The 20952-nt window shown below is 37.5% G+C and overlaps 1 protein-coding gene across 5 annotated transcripts in view; it reads left to right on the top strand.

The window, feature by feature from the left end:
* Nucleotides 1-20952, top strand: part of FAF1 (Fas associated factor 1) — a 512111-nt gene that overhangs the window by 237228 nt on the left and 253931 nt on the right. For all 5 annotated transcript variants that reach the window (XM_015436105.3, XM_015436115.3, XM_045386413.2 and 2 more), the window contains one exon: nt 12709-12814. In XM_015436105.3, coding sequence (XP_015291591.1) covers nt 12709-12814 — 106 coding nt within the window. The remainder of the gene's footprint in view (nt 1-12708; nt 12815-20952) is intronic.

The raw sequence follows: 20952 nt of genomic DNA on the forward strand, positions 1-20952 counted from the left end.
AGCTACTCGGGCTCCTGTAATCCCAGCTGCTCGGGAGGCTGAGGCAGGAGAATTGCTTGAACTCGGGAGGCAGAGGTTGCAGTGAGCTGAGACCATGCCATTGCAGTCCAGCCTGGGCGACAGAGCGCGACTATGTCTAAAACAAACAAAAAAAAAAGATTGTATTTTTGAAGTTAAAAGTATAGGGCCTATGTAACTGCAAAATAGTCACTATTCGATTATTCAGGCATTTTTTTATGGTTAATGTTTTCATGGAGTTATAATTCATATACAGTAAATGTACAATTGTTTTAAAAATTGTTTTACAGATATGAGGTCTTGCTATGTTGTCCAGGCTGGTTTTGAACTCCTGGCCTCAAGTCATCCTCCCACCTCAGCCTCACAAAGTACTGGGATTATAGGCATGAGCCATCACTCCCAGCCAGGTCTTAAGTGTCTCTGAGTTATACGAGTTTTGACAAAAGTGTATTGCTTTCTGTGATATCCTATTAAATGGGATTTTAGTGAGTGAGATTTCAATTTGGATTTGTACATTAGAAGCCTGTGTTGAACTCATGGCAGCTGTTTACTTGAGTACTATGAATACAGAGGCCCTAAAAGCCTTTATATTAGTCACCTTGGGCTGCCATAACAAGATACTGTTTACTGGGTGGCTTAAACAATAGCCCTTTATTTGTGAATGTCAAAAGTCCAAGACCATGGTGCTGACAAAATCAGTCCCTCATCCTGGCTTTGTCACCTTCTCATTGTGTCTTCCCAAGGCAGAAAGAGAGAGAAAACTCTTATCTGTCTTTCTCTTCTTATAAGAACACTAATCCCATCATGAAGGCCCTACTCTTATGACCTCACCTAAACCTGATTACCTCCCAAAGACCCCATATCCAAATATCATCACATTGGGAGTTAGGGCTTCAATGTATGGATTTTGGAAAGTATACAAACATTCAGTTCATAGCAGCCCTGAAGCCCAAGTATTGTGTCCAGAATTGGTTCCTTCCAGTGGGTTCTTGGTCTTACTGACTTCAAGAATGAAGCCGTGGGCCTTCACAGTGAGTGTTACAGCTCTTAAAGATGGTGTGTCTGGAGTTTATTCCTTCAGATGTGTCCGGAGTTTCTGCCTTCCAGTGGGTTTGTGGTCTCGCGACTTCAAGAATGAAGCTGCGGACCTTTGCAGCAAGTGTTACAGCTCTTAATAGTGGTGTGGACCCAAAGAGTGAGCAGCAGCAAGATTTAATGTGGAAGCGAAAGAACAAAGCTTCCACGGCGTGGAAGGGGACCCAAGTGGGTTACCACTGCTGGCTGGGGTGGCCAGCTTTTATTCCTTTATTTGTCCCCGCCCACATCCTGCTGATTGGTTCATTTTACAGAGTGCTGAGTGGTGCATTTACAATCCTTTAGCTAGACATGGAGCACTGATTGGTGCATTTACAATCCTTTAGCTAGACCCAGAGCACTGATTGGTGCATTTACAATCCTTTAGCTAGACCCAGAGCACTGATAGGTGCGTTTTTACAGAGTGGTGCATTTACAATCCTTTAGCTAGACACGGAGCGCTGATTGGTGCGCTTATATTTACGGAGTGCTGATTGGTGCATTTACAATCCTTTAGCTAGACACAGAGCTCTGATTGGTGTGGTTTTACAGAGGGCTGATTGCTGCATTTACAATCCGCTAGCTAGACACAGAGCGCTGATTGGTGCATTTTATAATCCTCTAGCTAGACAGAAAAGTTCTCCAACTCCCCACTCAACCCAGGAAGTCCAGCTGGCTTCACCTCTCAGTATGAATTTATCTTTCCTAGTCTAGTTGTTTAATTTTGATGTATACTTTATAATAGTGAGTGCTTCCCCTAGTACTATTAATGTATTAATAGGTGGGCTATGGGTTAGTTTAGCCAATTCTTCTCTCTACTAAAGACTTTAAGAGGGAGTTCTTGATTCAAGGAATTCCTAGAGAGAAAATCCTTAAATTACTATGATTATTGTTGGTTCAAGACAGTTTGCCTACTACTGTTGTACCCTGTGAAATGGGCCTGCTGCTGGTTGGCAGGAGGAAGTCATTTCTCGTCTTCATCAGGAATTAATAAAGTGGATTGTTTTACTAACATAATGCAACCTTAAGTTCACCTTGAAAAATTACTATGTGTATTAAAATAACCCTGTGCTTTCTCATATATGGATTGCAGAAGTACTCTCTGAATGAGATATAAACTCAGTCAAGACAGTAAAGAGTGTTATATTTATTTTCTTTGTGTTGTTGCTGATTTCATCAATACTTGACATATGTAAGCTAATAATATATTGGCTTTGTATGTTCATATATAAATAAATACCTGTGCTAGACTTTCAAATTTATTAGGGCCTATGTTTTAAAATTTGCTATACCTGATTTTCCCCCTTTTTAAAAAATGTGGAGGAGTATGTAAAATGTATAAACTAAACTAGTGAATTAAAATTACATTGGTACTCATTAGAAGACTGGTATTTTACAGGTAACCTCTCTGTTCCTGATAAATATTCGTAGTTAAATTGGAATGGGAACTCCCCAGGCATAGCTAGATGGACATTCTGCTAATGAAAGAGCATTGGAAGCATAAGACTTGTGGACAACGAAGAGAGTAGAGAAAAGAAGTTTTACTAAAAAGATTTCTAGAACTGTTAATGGCATAGGTATTAATGCTTAGTAATGGTACTGAGAATTTCAAAGTGGTTATCTGTCTATATTTTTATAGTATCTTCTGTTACATGCTACTTCTCCCTACCCCCCATGCCAGATTTATTTATTTATTTATTTGTTTGTTTGTTTTGAGACAGGGCCTTTCTGTGTTGCCCAGGCTGGTCTCAAACTCCTGAGCTCAAGCAGTTCTCCTGTCTCAGCCTCCTAAGTAGCTGGGATTACAGGCACACAGCTCTGTGCCTGGCTCCCACCCTGCCACCTTCACTTTTAAAATTAAGAAACAGCCTGGAAAAATTATAAGGTGATGTATGTGAAAATGTCTAGCATTTTGCATACTAAGTGTTTAATAATGTTAACTTTCATTTTATTTTGTTACAAATAGCACTGGAGCCCCCAGGGACGAAGTACATAATTCTGATTATATTTTAAACATTAACTTCAGTCTATATCTGAGGGTAGAGGAAGAACTGTCAGTTTTAATAGTATTTTTCTGTTTGTAGAAACCAAATTGTGTCCTTGTTGATTATATATATATATATATGTGAACTTTGCAACAGGTTATTTTTGTGTTATTTCTGTTACGGTGTTTGAAACCTAAAGAAATACATTTTCTCTTCAAATTTGGATGTGTATATAAATATCATTTGTCTGGACTCAGGACACTCAATGCCATGGTTTCTTGGCCTACGTCCGCTCTGAAATCAAGCTGTGTCTGTCTGCCCAGGGACTCTGAGAACATGGAAAATAGACAGAGTTTAGAGTTATTAGAAAAATAAGAGCAAATGAATTTGCGAAGAAAAACCAGTGAGGAGAAGAATTTGATTCATCTTCCAAGGGTCCATAGCTGTTAATCCAAGCTATTCTTGGGGGATATCCGGTCTCTTGAGTGGCTGGGACTCCATACCCACTTTCCTTCTTGAATAGGTCAAAGGCAGTTACTACAAAAGCTGGCTAAAAAGCTGATATCCAGCTCCAGCGTCCGAGGGTTCGTGAAGATGTGGAGGTTTTTTTGTTTGTTTTGTTTTGTTTTGTTTGTTTGTTTGAAACAGAGTCTCACCTTGCCGCCCAGGCTGGAGTGCAGTGGCACGATCTTGGCTTACTGCAACCTCTGCCTTCCAGGTTCAAGAGATTCTCCTGCCTCAGCCTCCCGCGTAGCTGGGATTACAGGCGTCCGCCACCACACCTAGCTAATTTTTTTTTTTTTTTTCTAATTTTAGTAGAGACAGGGTTTCACTGTGTTGGCCAGGCTGGTTTTGAACTTCTGACCTCAAGTAATCCACCCACCTCAGCCTCCCAAAGTTGTAGGATTATAGGCATGAGCCATGACACCCAGGCGAAGATAATGCAAATATTTCAATTGAAAAAAAAATCATAATGGAGAAAAAAAAATTTAAACGAGTGAGGAGAGAATGACTATATGGTCTGTCAAAACCATTTCTTGCATTGAGTTAAAATTCAAACTGCTTTTAAAAAATTTCCACATCGGGCCAGGCGTGGTGGATCACGAGGTCAGGAATTCGAGACCAGCCTGGCCAAGATGGTGAAACCCCATCTCTACGAAAAATACAAAAAAATTAGCTGGGCACGGTGGTAGGTGCCTGTAAACCCAGCTACTAGGGAGACTGAAGCAGGAGAATCGCTTGAACCCAGGAGGCAGAGGTTACAGTGAGCCGAAATCGTGCCACTGCATTCTAGCCTGGGTGACAGAGCAAGACTACATCTCAAAAAAAAAAGTTTCTACATTTGCCAGATGCAGTGGATGCAGTGGCTTATGGTTGTAATCTCAACTACTCAGGAGGCTGCAGCAGGAGGATCACTTGAAGCCAGGAGAAGACTAGCCTGGTCAACATAGCAAGACTTCGTCTTTGTTTTTTTTTTAAAAAGATTCTACATTTGCTTATATCTTTTCTTCTCCCTCTAATTGAAAAGAAAACATGCAGTTTTTTGGCCAGACGCAATGGTTTATGCCTATAATCCCAGCACTTTGGGAGGCCGAAGTGGGCAGATCACCTGAGGTCAGGAGTTCGAGACCAGCCTGGCCAACATAGTGAAACCCCATCTTTAGTAAAAATACAAAAATTAGCCAGGCATGGTGGCACATGCCTGTGGTCCCAGCTACTAGGGAGGTTGAGGCAGGAGAATCGCTTGAACCCGGGAAGCGGAGGTTGCAGTGCAACGCCACTGCACTCCAGCCTGGGTGACAGAGTGAGAGACTGTCTCAAAGAAAAAGAAAACATACTGTTTTGTTTTTTTTTTTAAACTGTTTCATTATATCTTACTGTTTCATTATTTCTTTGGTTAATACTCATCCTTTTGACCCTGAAGATCAAAAGTTGAAGCAGCATAAACTTTTTTCTTTTTTTTGAGATAGGGTCTGGCTCTGTCACTCAGGCTGGAGTGATCTCAGCTCACTGCAACCTCCCCCTTCCATCCTCAAGAGGTCCTCCCACCTCAGCCTCCTGTAGCTGGGACTACAGGCGCGTGCCACCATGCCGGGCTAATTTTTGTATTTTTTGTAGAGTCTGGGTTTTACCTTGTTGGCCCAGGCTAATCTAGAACTCCTGGGTTCAAGCGATTCACCCACCTTGGCCTCCCAAAGTGTTGAGATTACAGGCGTGTGCCACAGCACCCCCCAACTTGAAGGTAAAAGACTGCTCCAAGGTGGCTTAACCGTGGCTAACTAGCATAACCAACCTAAATTAGGGGGCACTGTGTGAGAGAAAATTGCTCCTGGATGCTGCAGCTAAGGACTCAACTCATAGTTAGCTTTAGAAGCTAGGATCAGTTTGCCTAGATAACATTTTAGCGAAAAAGTCTTTGCAGATTATACAGATTACCATGGCATTATTTTTTCTTTTGCAACAGAGTCTCTGTTGCCCAGGCTGGAGTGCAGTGGTATGATTTTGGCTCACTGCAACCTCTGCCTCCCGGATTCAAGCAATTCTCATGTCTCAGCCTCCTGAGTAGCTGGGATTAGAGGCGTGTGCCACCATGCCTGGCTAATTTTTGTGTTTTCAGTAGAGACAGGGTTTCGCCATGTTGGCTAGGCTGGTCTCAAATTCCTGGCCTCAAGGGATCCACCCACCTCTGCGTCCCAAAGTGCTAAGATTACAGGTGTGAGCTAGCAAGCACGGCAACCATGGCATATTTCTTACAGCCTTCCCCACTACCTCCTCTCCTTAGAGTCATCACAAAACAAAACTTAAGCAGTTCACATGCCAGTTTCTGTGGAAAGCATTACTGATCTAATTTAGTTGTTATTCTGTGTTTCCATAGCACCTTAGGAAAATCGGTATTAGAAGCACAGGGGTACTTATGTGAATTGCAAGTTTGCTTATTTGCCCATCTCTGAGTAGACTCAATAAAGGCAGACATGTGATCTTACTGTGTTCACTTCCTTGATACCCGGAGGTCCAATCATAAGAGTGTAATGCCTGAAGTTAGACCTCGGTCATTGGTACTTTTTTGTATGACAGTAATTAAGCAAGTAACTTAACATCAGTTTCCTCATCTGTAAAATGGAAATTATGATAGTAACTTCATAATGGTATGAATCTCCTAATGCCTGGTATGTGGTAGCACTTGTTAAGTGTTAGTCATTATTATTAATGGCTAAGTGAATGGATCAGGCTAGAGTCTAAGTTTAAAGATAATACCCTTATCTGACTCCTCCAAACAAACTGTACTCAAAAGGAGCATGAATGTGGTAGAATCAGCCCCAAGCAAGACCTCTGTAAAAAAGAACAGGCCGAGTGTGGTGGTTCATGCCTATAATCCCAGCACTTTGGGAGGCTGAGGCGGGCAGATCACGAGGTCAGGAGTTCAAGACCAGCCTGACCGATATAGTGAAACCTTGTCTCTACTAAAAATACAAAAATTAGCCGGACGTGGTGGTGTGTGCCTGTAGCAGCTACTCAGGAGGCTGAGGCAGGAGAATCGCTTGAACCCAGGGGGTAGAGGTTGCAGTGAGCCAAGATCGTGCCGTTGCACTCCAGCCTGGGTGACAGAGCGAGACTCCATCTCAAAGAAAAAAAAAAAAGAAAGAAAATAAGAAAAAAGTCAGTCTGGATAACTTTAGGTACAATATACAGTTATGTTTGGTGATCAAAACAAGGTTTTACTCTGTATGAACTCCTGCCAGGGGATAGAACTAAAACATGAAAAGTAACTGCTACGAAAGCACTGTAGATCCTTTTGCTGATGTTTCATTATCACTGTAAGATTTTAAAGTATGAGTACCCTTCAAAAGTGTTCTATTTTCAGTAAGTTGTAATAGCTCACCTTATAACTTATGTGCAATAAAAATTCCCACTTGGAGACTGGATTAAGAAAATGTGGCACATATACACCATGGAAGACTATGCAGCCATAAAAAAGGATGAGTTTGTGTCCTTCGTAGGGACATGGATGCAGCTGGAAACCATCATTCTTAGCAACCTATCACAAGAACAGAAAACCAAACACCGCATGTTCTCACTCATAGGTGGGAACTGAACAATGAGATCACTTGGACTCGGGAAGGGGAACATCACACACTGGGGCCTATCATCGGGAGGGGGGAGCGGGGAGGGATTGCAATGGGAGTTATACCTGATGTAAATGACGAGTTGATGGGTGCTGACGAGTTGATGGGTGCAGCACACCAACGTGGCACAAGTATACATATGTAACAAACCTGCACGTTATGCACATGTACCCTAGAACTTAAAGTATAATAATAATAATTAAAAAAAAAAAATTCCCACTTGGCCGGGTGTGGTGGCTCACGCCTCTAATCCTAGCACTTTGGGAGGCCGAGGCGGGCAGATCACGAGGTCAGGAGTTCAAGATCACCCTGACCACCATGGTGAAACCCTGTCTCTACTAAAAATATAAAAATTAACTGGATGTGGTGGTGTGTGCCTATAATCCCAGCTACTTGGGAGGCTGAGGCAGGAGAACTGCTTGAACCTGGGAGGTGGAGGTTGCAGTGAGCCAAGATCGTGCCACCGCACTCCAGCCTGGGCAACAGAGCAAGACGCCGTCTCAAAAAAACAAAACAAAACAAAAAAACTCACTTGGCCAGGCGCGGTGGCTCATGCCTCTAATCTCACCACTTTGGGAGGCCGAGACGGTGGATCACGAGGTCAGGAAATTGAGACCATCCTGGCTAACATGGTGAAACCCCTTCTCTACTAAAAATACAAAAAATTAGCCGGGCATGGTGGCACGCACCTGTAATCCCAGCTTCTCAGGAGGCTGGGGCAGGAGAATCACTTGAACCCGGGAGGCAGAGGTTTCAGTGAGCCGAGGTCGTGCCACTGCACTCCAGCCTGGGTGACAGAGCGAGACTCCATCTCAAAAAAAAAAGACTTTTTAAATATAATACTCATAATTCTGTGAATGAAGGATTATCATCCTCTTCTAAGAATTTGCAGAGTAGTTAAATGCCAAAAATAGAGTATTTTATATGGTAGACACTCAATAAATACGGTTGAAAGAATGAATGTTTTGGGGGAAGAAAGAATGAATGACTTGTCGAGGTCAAAGAACTAGCAAGTAGTGAATCAGGGATTCAGATCTGGCTTTATGACTCCAAAGCAGTTTAAAGCCATAAATATTGTCCTTGCCAGCTTACCCTCTTCCACAGCTATCCAGGAATTGTAGAACTAGACAAAATTTGTGTTCTAAAGTAGTCTGGCGGTCAAACTGGTCCTGGCAAACCTGTTTGCAAAGTTATTACACACGTCTGCCAGTCAAGATCAAGGAACATATCTAAGGAATTGCAGAGGCAGGCACTCAAAATATTAAACGTATGCATAGATTCTTATGTAAAGGTAAAAGAAAATCTATATAATAATCCTCCAGACTTCTGGAACTCTGAGCTCCTTAGCCTAGCATTTGAAGCCCTCCATAATGGAGGTCTTTAATATTGTTAAGGTTTTCTCTCTCACAAACCTTTCTTCACATCTCCTTACACTTCTTCCTCATTGCTTTCTACACGTTTCTTAATATTCCCCCATCTTCATTTCTGCACTGTTCTATGTCTGAAATCATCCTCTGTATCTACTTATCAAATTATTATCCATTTTTCTTGATAGTACTTTAAAGCATTCTCCCTTCTCCACAATCTTAACATCTTTTTGAACCTCTCTGAGGTCAGTGATTTCTTTTATTCCTGTATTATTACAGATAATAGGAATCAAATAATTATATGAATGAATGAGTGGTAAACTTCTAGCAGACAGGAGTCTTGTTCACCTTGTATCGCCCAAGCAGCCTAGCCTTTTGGGAGATAGGATGCTCAGGTTTGAAGAACATGTAATCAAATATAGGTTAGGGACTGGGGTCCACCTCTTTATAGCTTGATGATCAGGGACAATTAGTTCTACCTCTTTGTAGCTTGATGACCAGGGGCAGTTAACCTTTCAGAAGTATAATTTTGTGAGTAAAATGAAACCTCAGGTAGGCTTAAAAAAATGATAATCAGTAGTTCTTTGTATGCAGTTCAGAATATGCAGAAGTATTTCTTGAATCTTTATACAGTTGAATTGAATCACCTTCTAGTGTGCTACTTTCCAAGGGATATACTGATAAGTAATCAGTTATGATAAAAATATATAGTCTAGAATTCAGGGTAACCACACATGAAACAAAGCAAACTGTACAAGACGATAAAGTATGTGATACAGGAATTCAGAGGAGAAGAGAAGGTCATTAGTAAACCCAAGTAGAGTCCTGAAAGGTGATCTAAAAGCTGTGCAGTATTTGGAAGGGAGCAATGGAAAGGAGGATAAGAACAATATGAACAAAGATTGTAGTGAGCATGTTTTTGACATGAGGGGATGTCAGACAAGCTCTAGAGAAAAAACCAGTTTTGAAGAATAGTTACGATAGATCTACCTTGGAAAGGCCTTCAGACCTCAAGAAGTCTTTCCATTACTCACCACTTCTGTCTCCAAATTCATTCAGCATGTATATATTGATCATTGACACCATCTGTTGTTTGAGCCTCATTTCCCAGTAGACTTCTCTCACACAGCCTTCACATTGAGCTTTTTGCTGCCTCCTGAACGTGGTCATTTTTCTGCCCTTCCCACCTTTAATGTCTCAGCAGCATTTGGCATAATTGATCCCGCCCTCCTATTTGAAACAGTTCTTTTGGCTCCCTTATACTAGACTTTCTTGATTTTTCTTTTCTCTCCTTTGATAAAAAGATTTGTCAATCTCCTTTAAACTGACTCATTCTCCTCTGCTTGATTTCAAATGACTGAAATGCCCTAGGGTTCCATCTAGGCCTCTCTTTTCTCTGTGTCACTTATTTTTCTAGGTAATTTATTTTGGCCACGAAGCCTAAAAACTGACTACATGCTACTGACTCGCCTGCTCTGGGCTCTCTTACTTGATCTTTGAGTCTTATATTCAACTGTACATGACATTTTCTTTTTACTGTGTAATAGACATCTCAAAACATCTCAGTAGACATCTCAAATTTTGAACGAAAACTTCGCTCTCAATTTCTCCACCTCACCTGCCACTATTCCACTTTTTCTTGTTAAATGTAATTCCATTCTCCTATTTACTTAGGCCAGAAACCTTGGGGTTATGTTTTTCTCTCACACTCCCTCAGTAAGTGGTCTGAGTTCCACCTCTAAAATATATTCTGAACTTGACAACTTTTCATCTCTGCCTCTACCTTAGTCCAAGCTACTATCGCTTCTTTCCTGAACCAGCCTCCTGTCTGCTTTCCCTACCTCCAGTCTTTGCTCTCTGTAGCCAGAGCAGCCAGAATAATCTTATATAAATGTAAATGTAAGTCATATCTTACCAGTTCCCATTATAAAATGTTTCAGGGGCGGGCCAGGCACTGTGGCTCACACCTGTAATCCCAGCACTTTGTGAGTCTGAGGTGGGCGGATCATGAGGTCAGGAGTTCAAGACCAGTCTGATCAACATGGTGAAACCTCATCTCTACTAAAAATGCAAAAATTAGCTGGGCGTGGTGGTGCATGCAGCTCCTTAGCACCTGGAACAATGCAAGTCATCAAGTTTAAACTCCCATGGTAGTTTTCCAGAAGGCAACATTTCCATGTGAGATACAAAGATGAATAAGACTCTTGCCTTCTAGAAATTCACAATTCATTCATTATTCAGTAAATATTTATCTGCAGTGTGTCACACATTATGCTTAATTTCTTTCTTTTCTTTCTTTTTTTTTTTTTTTTAAAGACAGAGTCTCCCTCTGTTACCCAGGCTGGAGTGCAGTGGTGCCATCTCAGCTCACTACAACCTCCGCCTTCTGGGTTCAAGTGATTCTCCTGCCTCAGCCTCCCAAGTAGCTGGGACTACAGGAGCCCAGCATGACGCCCAGCTAAATTTTTTTTGTATTTTAGTAGAGACGAGGTTTTACCATGTTGCCCAGGGTGGTCTCGAACTCCTGAGTCCAGGCAATCCACCCGCCTCAGCTTCCCAAAGTGCTGGGATTACAGGCGTGCGCCAGTGCGCCCAGCCCATTATGCTTAATTTCTAAGGATATAATGACAAAGGTCCTTGCTTCAAGAAATTCTATTTTAGTTGGGTATGATTTCCTTTTATTTTGATTAGTAATATTTCATGATATGTATGTTGGTGCTTGCTAGGTATTGTCTATAAGCTGTGAATGCTATGGAAGACAATAGGGCAGACAGAGTATCTGCCTAATTCTTCTTCTTTTTTTTTTTTGTTTGAGATAGAGTCTTGCTCTGTCACCCAGGCTGGAGTGCAGTGGCACAATCTCAGCTCACTGCAAGCTCCGCCTCCCAGGTTCACGCCATTCTCCTACCTCAGCTGGGACTACAGGCGCCTGCCACCATGCCCGGCTAATTTTTTGCAGTTTTAGTAGAGATGGGGTTTCACCTTGTTAGCCAGGATGGTCTCCATCTCCTGACCTCATGATCCGCCGGCCTCGGCCTCCCAAAGTGCTGGGATAATAGGCGTGAGCCACCGCACCCGGCCTATCTGTCTAATTCTAATCTTTATGTTGTCTGTGTATTCATCACATAGTTACAGATGAGCAAAGGAGGAAAGTTGAAGGCTAAAACCATGGAGCACACCCAAAATATTTTCCTGGTACCATAGGCATGGCAAAATTACACTTGAGACAGGCAGTAGAAATTATTCAGGCATACTAGTGATAGGTCTTTATTTTCAATAGTGATGAAAATAATGTTTCTAATATTTAATACTCATTTAATATTACTTTAATACTTCTATTATTCCATAACAGCTATTTCACTTGTAATTAAACCAGAATCTTTGTGTATACATTTTAGTAGCATATTTGGAATTTGATATAATTGACAGTTTCAGGAGGAGAAAAAAATAGAACCATGACTTATGTTTCTTATTTTTTGTCACTAATTTCATATACTCTTCATGGTTCTGATACGTTTCTAAATTTTGGAACTTTGTTATGGACTTTACAAAATGTTGCTATGATTTCTCCAGTTTCTAAGTTCTGTGTATTACTGAGTCCTAAGTGAAAGCACAATTATTTTGAATGAATTTTTACATAGCAAGTAAAGTTCTGTAGATTTCAATATTTTCTGAATTTTGACTGAAATCATATTATATTATACAACATTCATGAATATAAACAATAGCTTCATACTTCTGTTATTCTAGAACAGCTATTTCACTTGGAATTGAAGCAGAGTCTTTGAATATACATTTTAGTAGCATATTTGGAGTTGATATAATTGACAGTTTTGTTGGAGGAGATACATATGCAGATATTATGAATTAGCATATATGACTTGTAGAAAATTTTTAAGTATACAAGGCATTTAGACTTGAAATTTAAAAACACCTTGGTAGAGAAAGAGTTAACAGGTTAGCTCCCCTTGGTTGTTCTCAGTGTCTTCTCTTGCCTTTAGGAGCTGAAAATATGATAACATTGGGCCCGGACATGCCTGTGTGGAGGTTAGGGTACTCCTGGGGTTTTTGCAGCTAGCTGTAAAGCAAGCTAGAACTTGTTCATCTCTAAGTTCCTTGTTTTTCTTTCAACCCTTTCAGTGCCCTGCAGGAGTCATTAAATCAAAACTTCATGCTGATCATCACCCACCGAGAAGTCCAGCGGGAGTACAACCTGAACTTCTCAGGAAGCAGTACTATTCAAGAGGTGAGTTATGTCTCACAGCTAAGAAATAAAGGTAGCTCATTATAGCTAATGTTGACCCTGTTAAAGAGGGCTTATCTGTTCTGGTTGGAAATTCTCTTTATGTTTCATTATTGGGTTCTTAAATTTTAATTAACTGGAGCATCAATGATTACTGTAGATACACTAAATGACTTGACCTAGAAAGAAAGATGTAAATGGGAACTCTTGATAATTTTTAAACTCATCAACTTGAAACGCTTCTTAAAAATAACTGATTATTACGTAATATATTTCATGGTTTTATAGTCATTATTAGAAATACTACTTAGGAAATTGTTGACAACATTCATTTTGGAGGATGCTTATATTTTATTTGAAAGGTTGCTCTCAAATAATTATTTATACTGTGTACTCTGCCTGTTTCTAAAAGGAATTTGAGGGAACTTTTCTTAAGCAGCTCAATCCTGCCCTTGGGCAGTATTCCTAAGATGCTGTTGGAGACTATCTTTTAGCTTAGAATATGAGAAGGGTCTATTTATAGTGTCAATATTTTCTTCAGCACGACCAACCAGGGCCACTGTTTCAAAAGAGAACCTCCCCCAAGAGAGAAGAGGTACCTTCTTGGTATGCCTTGGGCCCCACCCACCTAAAAGCTAACAATTTATCTCCATGGAGGGTGGGGGGAATATTTAAGGCTATGACAGGACTTATGTTTAGAAACATTGAAATGATGACTATGTTGTATTACACCTTATAAATTATGAAAGCAACAGTCATTTGTCTACTAATTTTTTCTGAAGAGAATTAATCATGCTTAATCTTGGATTATTTTATAATTTTTTCCTTAGACTACATTGCTTAAAATAATCACTTAATGTCATTGTGAAAGAATAAGTTTTCACCCTAGTGTTTTCTTTCAGAAATATATGAACTGTTTCTGTAGACTATTAATGGTTTCCTTTTTTATATTGTGTTAATGAATTTCAGCTTCTGAATTTGACATGAATAACTCATTGCTTTTGGTTTATTTTCTTTATTGATTACTTGAATAGTTTATTGACTAGAAACTAAAGTCTTTAAAATTTTTTTCTGATCTGATTCCTAAACTGAATCATAGGTTTGCGTTATTTGATTTTTTTCAGGATTTTAAATATGTATAAATTGTAATTTCATTTTCAACCTCCATAATGAGTATTTTATTCTCTAAATTAAGAAACTTAATTCCTTAAAGAATCATTTGTGTTTTTCTGGTAGAAATAATGTTTTGCTGTGGCTCCACCTCCGAGTTATTATAGCATCTGAAATTTTACAGGATAGTAAAATCTAAATTGTGTATGTGAATATAATGAAACAAGGAAATTTAGATTTAAAATAACTTCAGTTTAACCAACAAAAGAAAGATCAGAGGTAAATTCATTTTATTGCTGACTTGAAAATTGAAGAATAGTATAATGCGTGATGAATAAATATAGTTTGCTTTTTTTTCCTTTGGGGTTGAATTTTCTAGCCATAATTTTGCTGCCACCCTCTCAACCCCCCACCCCCAGTTTCTGTTATTTGAGTGTGTTTCAGCTTTCTCCCACAAGAGGGCAGAAAGGACTATTCAGCAGATAGCCTAAAAATGCCATTCAGTGTTTTCAAATTAGCTTCTCTTATATTAACAAAAAGGAGCATAATGGCCAAGTTATTGTTTGATTTACAGATAATTGGCATATTGCAGGGAGGAGACTTAATTTCACCCTTTTAAATTAAACAGGGAGATTTAAAAAGACATAAAATATTCATTAATGTTCGGTGATTATAAAGTAGTGGCATATATTTATTTTGCCTTTATTACTGTTTCGATGGGAAAATACTGCAAATATTTCCGAAATCGAGTTGGCCATACTGACAAGTTGAAATGTTTAAGCAGCGTTAATGCAATCTGCTCACACCTGATATCCTATGCAGAATGATTCAAAATGACTACATCAATTATTAAAAGAAATATTTAAAATTCTGTAAATGTGCCATTGTGTGCCACAGTTGGCTGAAACTGTTCTCCGTGGCCTGCTATTTAGATTATCAAATATATCTTAAGCTTCAAGGACTTAAAAACAGTAAATCATTTTTATACCATTTTTATGTCATTTTTAAAATGTTCCAGAAATATTTTTGCCAAGACAGATATTCTTATGTATTTCTTGTCAAGAATTTGGTTTCTTCTCCTTTTTCCTTTTTTTCCCTTTAAGTAAATTTAAAATAATATTTTTAAATGCTAGTTTGCCCAGAACAAATAAATGCAGTTGCTACTTATGTCACTTGCTTCTCTGTGAGTAGACAGGTACACATAGGCTGTTTTATTCTGTACAACTTAGATAAAGGATGTGGGACTTCTCTGGGCCTAGTTCTGTGACTTTTCTGCTTCAACTTGTGGAACACCTGTGATGGAGGGGGTAGTTTCAGGTGAAGGACAAGGTGTTCTTATCTACAGCTATTCAATCCACAGTGACACTTAAGTATGTACATTTTTTCTTGTTGCATGATTGGAAATTTAGTTTGATTTTATCAAGATAAAAATATAATTATGAAACAATTTTGTAGTTTTATTTTATAATGCTAGTATTTGTTTTTTATTAATGTGAAAGCTTAATGATACCATATGTGCTAAATTGTAAATTAATCTATCTCACCAGTTTCAGGAATTTCTTTTCAGTATTAATAGGTCCAAGAATAAATCCTGACTAATATAATTGAAGGAAAGGAAGAAATGTTCAATACACAAAAGTTCCTGGTCATTTTTTTAGTGTATTTTATATATATATATATATTTTTTTAATTTTTGAAAACCTTGCATTTTTAAAAGAAAACTTTGCACTATTTTTCACCCAGAGGGAAATTTCTATTAAATGAAATAGGATTGAAAAAGGCACTATGATTTCAACTTTTAATTAGAACAAAGTACATTTTTTAAAAATACTGAGTTAGAAAATAGCACTAAAATGCAGTTTGAATTTCAAATAAACCATTCAATGACCATATGGTCATTGCAAGTTAATGGTGATAAACCAAGAGGTGTTCAAGTGTTTGTTCATTCTGGCTTTGTGGTCTGCTGCCTCACAATGCATGACTTGTGTCCTTTAGGTGCTCTAGATTTTAATTTAAGCCAGTTGGTTATTGAGGGTTTTCATTTTGATTTTGTTTTTTAAAAACTCTGTACAAATCCTTCCACTTACATTATCCTCCTAGTTGAGGAGAAAGCAGTGACAGTATAAAAAGGTCAGAATGGAGAGTGTTGCAAGTAGTCTTAAGAAGAAAAATTTTTTCTCTTTTCCGTTATGACCAAACAGCTTGTAAAAAATATCAAAGAATGCAACAGTAATTCTGTGATAGTCTGTCTTTTCAACCTTTTTGAGTCCTAAATTAGCTATTTGTCACACTTTAAAATTGTGAGTTTCCTTATATTTAAACAGGCTTACTTTATTTTAATGAATTTTTTTTACACTGAGAATTCAGATTTTTCAACAGTTTATTGAGCAGATTCTAGCAATTCTCACTAATACTATTAAAGATCTGTGGTTATAAATGCGCTTGGGGTGGGTTAAATTAAAGGGAAAAAAAGATTGATTTGCTTTCAGCAAATCCAAAACCCAGGTGTGGAAAAGGATATGAAGTCCCTGAAATCAAGCCAACTTTTCTTGGAAACTGATTCTTTGTTATCGGCCTTACTACTGCAAAAGCTTCTGTTAGGCAAAATATTGTTTTCTTTGTAGATGTCATATAAATTTAAGGAATATACACATGACCCAGAATAACAATAAGAAACCTAAGTATTTTTAGTGCAGAATCATGGAGTATTACTTACCTATTATAGCAAGAAGCATGATGAATAGCTTATTGGAATTATTTAAATCCTCTTCCAAGTTTCACTTTACCCCAGAATTCTCACTGTTCTTATTAATGTTGATTTAGTTCTTAATGGCATGAAAGGGGAAAATTGACAACCTATAAAGATGTATCTTGCAGGGAGTAGTAAAACGTTTCAGTACTATTACGGCGTTGTACAAACTAGTGATTAAGTGAGAAGCCAATAGAGTTGAATTAGTCTTAGGAACTGAATGAACTAAATACATAGATTATACCAATCCTTAAAAATAATCTTGGCTAAGTAATCATGAGGCTAACTCTGATTCTGAACATTTGAACCTAATTTGAACCTAATGTCGGATTTTGTGTGTTGTGTCTATTTTTCTACTTGCTACCTTCTTAACTTGGTTGACTAGCGTATATTTTGGACTATTCTCCTTTAATGCTGGTGGCCAGTAACAGTAATTAAAATATGTAGTCTTTTACAGATTGTGCTAATTATTGATGTTCTAGTAGTGGGTTGACTATAACTCCTTAACTAACATGGCCTTTCTGTAAATGTTTTAAGTATTGGGTGTTTTTTTTTGGTTTGTTTGTTTTGTTTTCCAGTATGGGGAGGGTTGGGGTTGCTGGCACAGAACTGAAGTAAGAGTAGAGTAACTGAGAATGTGCATATGCAAGAGGGTAAATTAAGTTGTGTGCTTATTTAATTAAAAGTGTGAGTGGTTTGTTTTTACTGCAAGATAAATGGCATATATTGGATCAATTAGAATGAACCAATTTAATTAACATATATTATAGTTTGATTTTTTAAAATTTGAAATCACGAATGACATTTTAGCAAGAATGAAAGAGATAATTTCTTCTGCAACTGGGCAGTGAATTCAAGCCTTTATTCAGCTTTCAGAAAAGAAGATTACACATCTTTTAAATATGCATATATATTATTAGTTTCAAGTTGCATTTGAAAACTGAGATCTGTTGAAATCATACCACTTCAAATAAATAAATCAGTAGGGATCATTTTATAAATATTGAGGTTTCCTGTGATTCTTAATAAATTATCCCCTGAGGTAATAAATTTAATATTTATAACGCAGCTCTTTGGAACTGACAAGTCTTTTCCCCTCTCTGGAAGTGTTTTAGAATAATCTGGATTGGATCTCTTTTTCGGCCCATATAAGTATTTGTCTACCTGCGTTTCAAGATGATAGAAGCAATGACATTTTAAGAATTAAGAGCAATCTTTAGCCTTCTGTTACTTAAGATATGTGTATCAAACATCATAGCTGACCACATTTCATAATCTGTGATTTGTGTGTTGGTAGTTTTGAAATGCCTGGGTTAAGAGAAATTACGTTCAGTTATCAGAAACTAATAAACATAAGATTTTTTTATATGCAAGAAAAGGCAGAGAGTAAATAATTGCACTGGTGACCAATACTGTAATAATCCTGTTTTACAATATGCACTTGACAGGTTGTAATAGTGCTAATTGAAGAGACTAATTCACACTTGCTTCATTCTATTCAAAGGCAAAATCAGCAGCTTGTTTTGCTTTTGACCAGATGGTCCTCATGAACACCTACTGTGCACTTTAAGTGCTTTACTAGAATTACAAAGGCCGGGGGCTGCGTTCGACTCCAAATGATTTGAGAAGAGAGAGAGGGGGGAAAAGAACCTCTGTGCTCAATGGATTTGGTGCAAGTAAATTAATTCTAGTGGACCCATTACACACTGAGCCCCCTTTTCAAAGCTCTGAGCCTCCTCGCTTGCTCTGTAGCAATGAGAAAGAGAAAGGCAGATTACTGCAAACAGAAATAAAAAAAAAAGGGGGTATGAAAGGGAGAAAAGAGGCCTTGAAGCCTTTCATATCATTTGAGTTTTTCAAGTGCGTTATTTTTGGGGAGGGTGGATGTATGAAAAGCCAATTGGAGTTTTTTTTGTTTTAAAGTGCGCTATTTAAGCACCATGAATATAGGCGCAAGAGCAACAGTTGACTGAGTTTACTGTGATGAAGCTTTGTGTCCGAGGATGAATCAAATTCATTATATTCAACTCTTTGTGTTTTAACATGAATGTAGGGTTAGTTTCACAAGACTGTGTCTGTTTAGGATAATTATAATTTAATATTTTCCTTTCATAAAGTTATCACTGTAGATGTCTAAAATTTTAATCAAAGCAGATTTTGTACATTGACTTTGAAGCACCCTGACAGTTTAAAATTCAAAGGAAAGCTTTTTTAGTTTTCAAAAGAAAAGAAAGGCTCATTCTAATGGCATTGAAGGAGAGATTATTATAACTAATTAGAAGTCACACATCTGTTAGCTTTTGGTTTGTGACTTATTTATGTATTTCTTGAGTAAAATATATACTTTAAAAATATATTGCTGTTATTGTGTGAACCTAAAGGGATAAAATGCACTTAAAAGAGAACCATTCGTTTCAGCCAACCATTTTTGGCAAATCTCTAGATGGTCCTATAAAAATATGTAATGCAGTAAAGCACATTAAGTGTGAATTGCAGTTGTATAATTAATAATCTTAATTTGGAATATGCTTTCAAACAGTATTTTCACACAGTTCTGTTATCATAATTCTGATTATTAACCAAAGTTATGAGATAAAAAAACTTGTCCAGGTTGTACAAATTTGTAGTTGTTCCTTATCCTTAAAGCTGTTCACGTATAGTACTGTAATTTGGAATACTAACACTGTAAAATAATTAGTTCTTATTGTAAACTATGTAGGTTAGGACACAAGGAATCAAATATAGGAATATATATCACCCGCTTTTTATGTTTTTGTAGTTCTAAATTTAATTATTGTGATATATTTTAGTGGCATTGTTTACTTTTGTTTGATGGCATATATTACTGCCACCATGTTCCAGTTCATTGTAATTATAGCTATTATCAAAGAATACAACAAAATTACACCAATAGTGCGTAATAATAATTGTAAAAGTTTCATAGTCTTTTTAAAGTTTGGATTATCTCTTCAAATGAATGCCTAGAATTTATATTTTAAAAGGCATATTGCATCAATATGTTTTTTATGTCAATAAGTTTTAATTACAGTTTTAGAAAATAAAACACAGAAATGCACAAGCAACCACAAAAATCTTTTTTATTTCTCAAATACTTCATTTAAGAGGGTAGCATGCCTTTTATATATTTAAAATAAAATTTGATTCATATTAATGTACTCATACTTTGGGAGTGCGCATTCAAATGTGAGTTTTAGAGTGAGGAGGGATATAAGGAGAGTTCCCAAACCTTCCACCAGCAAAATATCCAATGAAATTTATAAGTAATGAGGCATTAATGAATTGATATCCTTGGGAAGAAAAACATTTCAAGAAAAAATATGAAAGATTAAGCAATACTCACTGCAGAAATTTTTTTGCAGCAGACCATTTAAAATAAAGGTAAAGGTACTAGATTTCTTTCTTGTAGGTACAATAAAAAGCTATCTTTAAAGCCAGAACCTTAGTTAGCAGAAGTGGATTGATGACGACCATGTATGTAGTCACTTATTTCACTTGTTTAGATGGGGCTGATTCTTTGGTTTCACAGAAACAGTGCTCCTCATGCATGAAGAAGAGGTTTTTCTTTTTCAGTATTAAAATATTAACTCCTAGATTCCTGAATGCCAGAGATAAGGTTCTTTTCCTAGGGTCTGTGTTGGGAAAGGCTATAATTTCTTCATAGATGTAGTAAGTACCACATTACTTAAGCTGAGAAGTATTTTAACATTTAACTATCTTCCAGTCCTAAGATAAGAAATAGTAACCTCTTCATTCCTCCCCAACCCTCTGTAAAACAAACACACACACACACACACACACACACACAAGGAATTAAACCACAGGATGGGTAAGTGAATATAAAGTGCTCATAAATATAAGCTGGACCAAGACTTGGCATATTAAGATAAGGCCTGCATGTAGAAAATTATTTACATGTTTATCTTTATATGCCAAAGGTTATTTGGTTACAACCTCTTAAAACATCTGGTTATGGTAATTTTTCTTTTGTCTAATGTGTCTCATGTATGACTCAGTGTTAAACAGTTAAGCAGTTTTTCTTTTTCAAACATACTTTTTGTGATTAATGTTCTTTTAAAAAATCCTACGGCTCAATATAGGGCTATAGTGTAGTATCTTATTACCCTCAATGTATTTCTATTATTATTTTGAAAAACTTTTTTTTTTTTTTGGGAGAAAAAATATTTTAAAAGCTTGTAGTAAACATTTTATATAAATGACAAAATGTATTCCTTGCTTTGTGGTCATTGCGTGACCAGACAGT

This window comes from Macaca fascicularis, chromosome 1 (genome assembly GCF_037993035.2).
Source record: "Macaca fascicularis isolate 582-1 chromosome 1, T2T-MFA8v1.1".
NCBI classification, from domain to species: domain Eukaryota; kingdom Metazoa; phylum Chordata; class Mammalia; order Primates; family Cercopithecidae; genus Macaca; species Macaca fascicularis.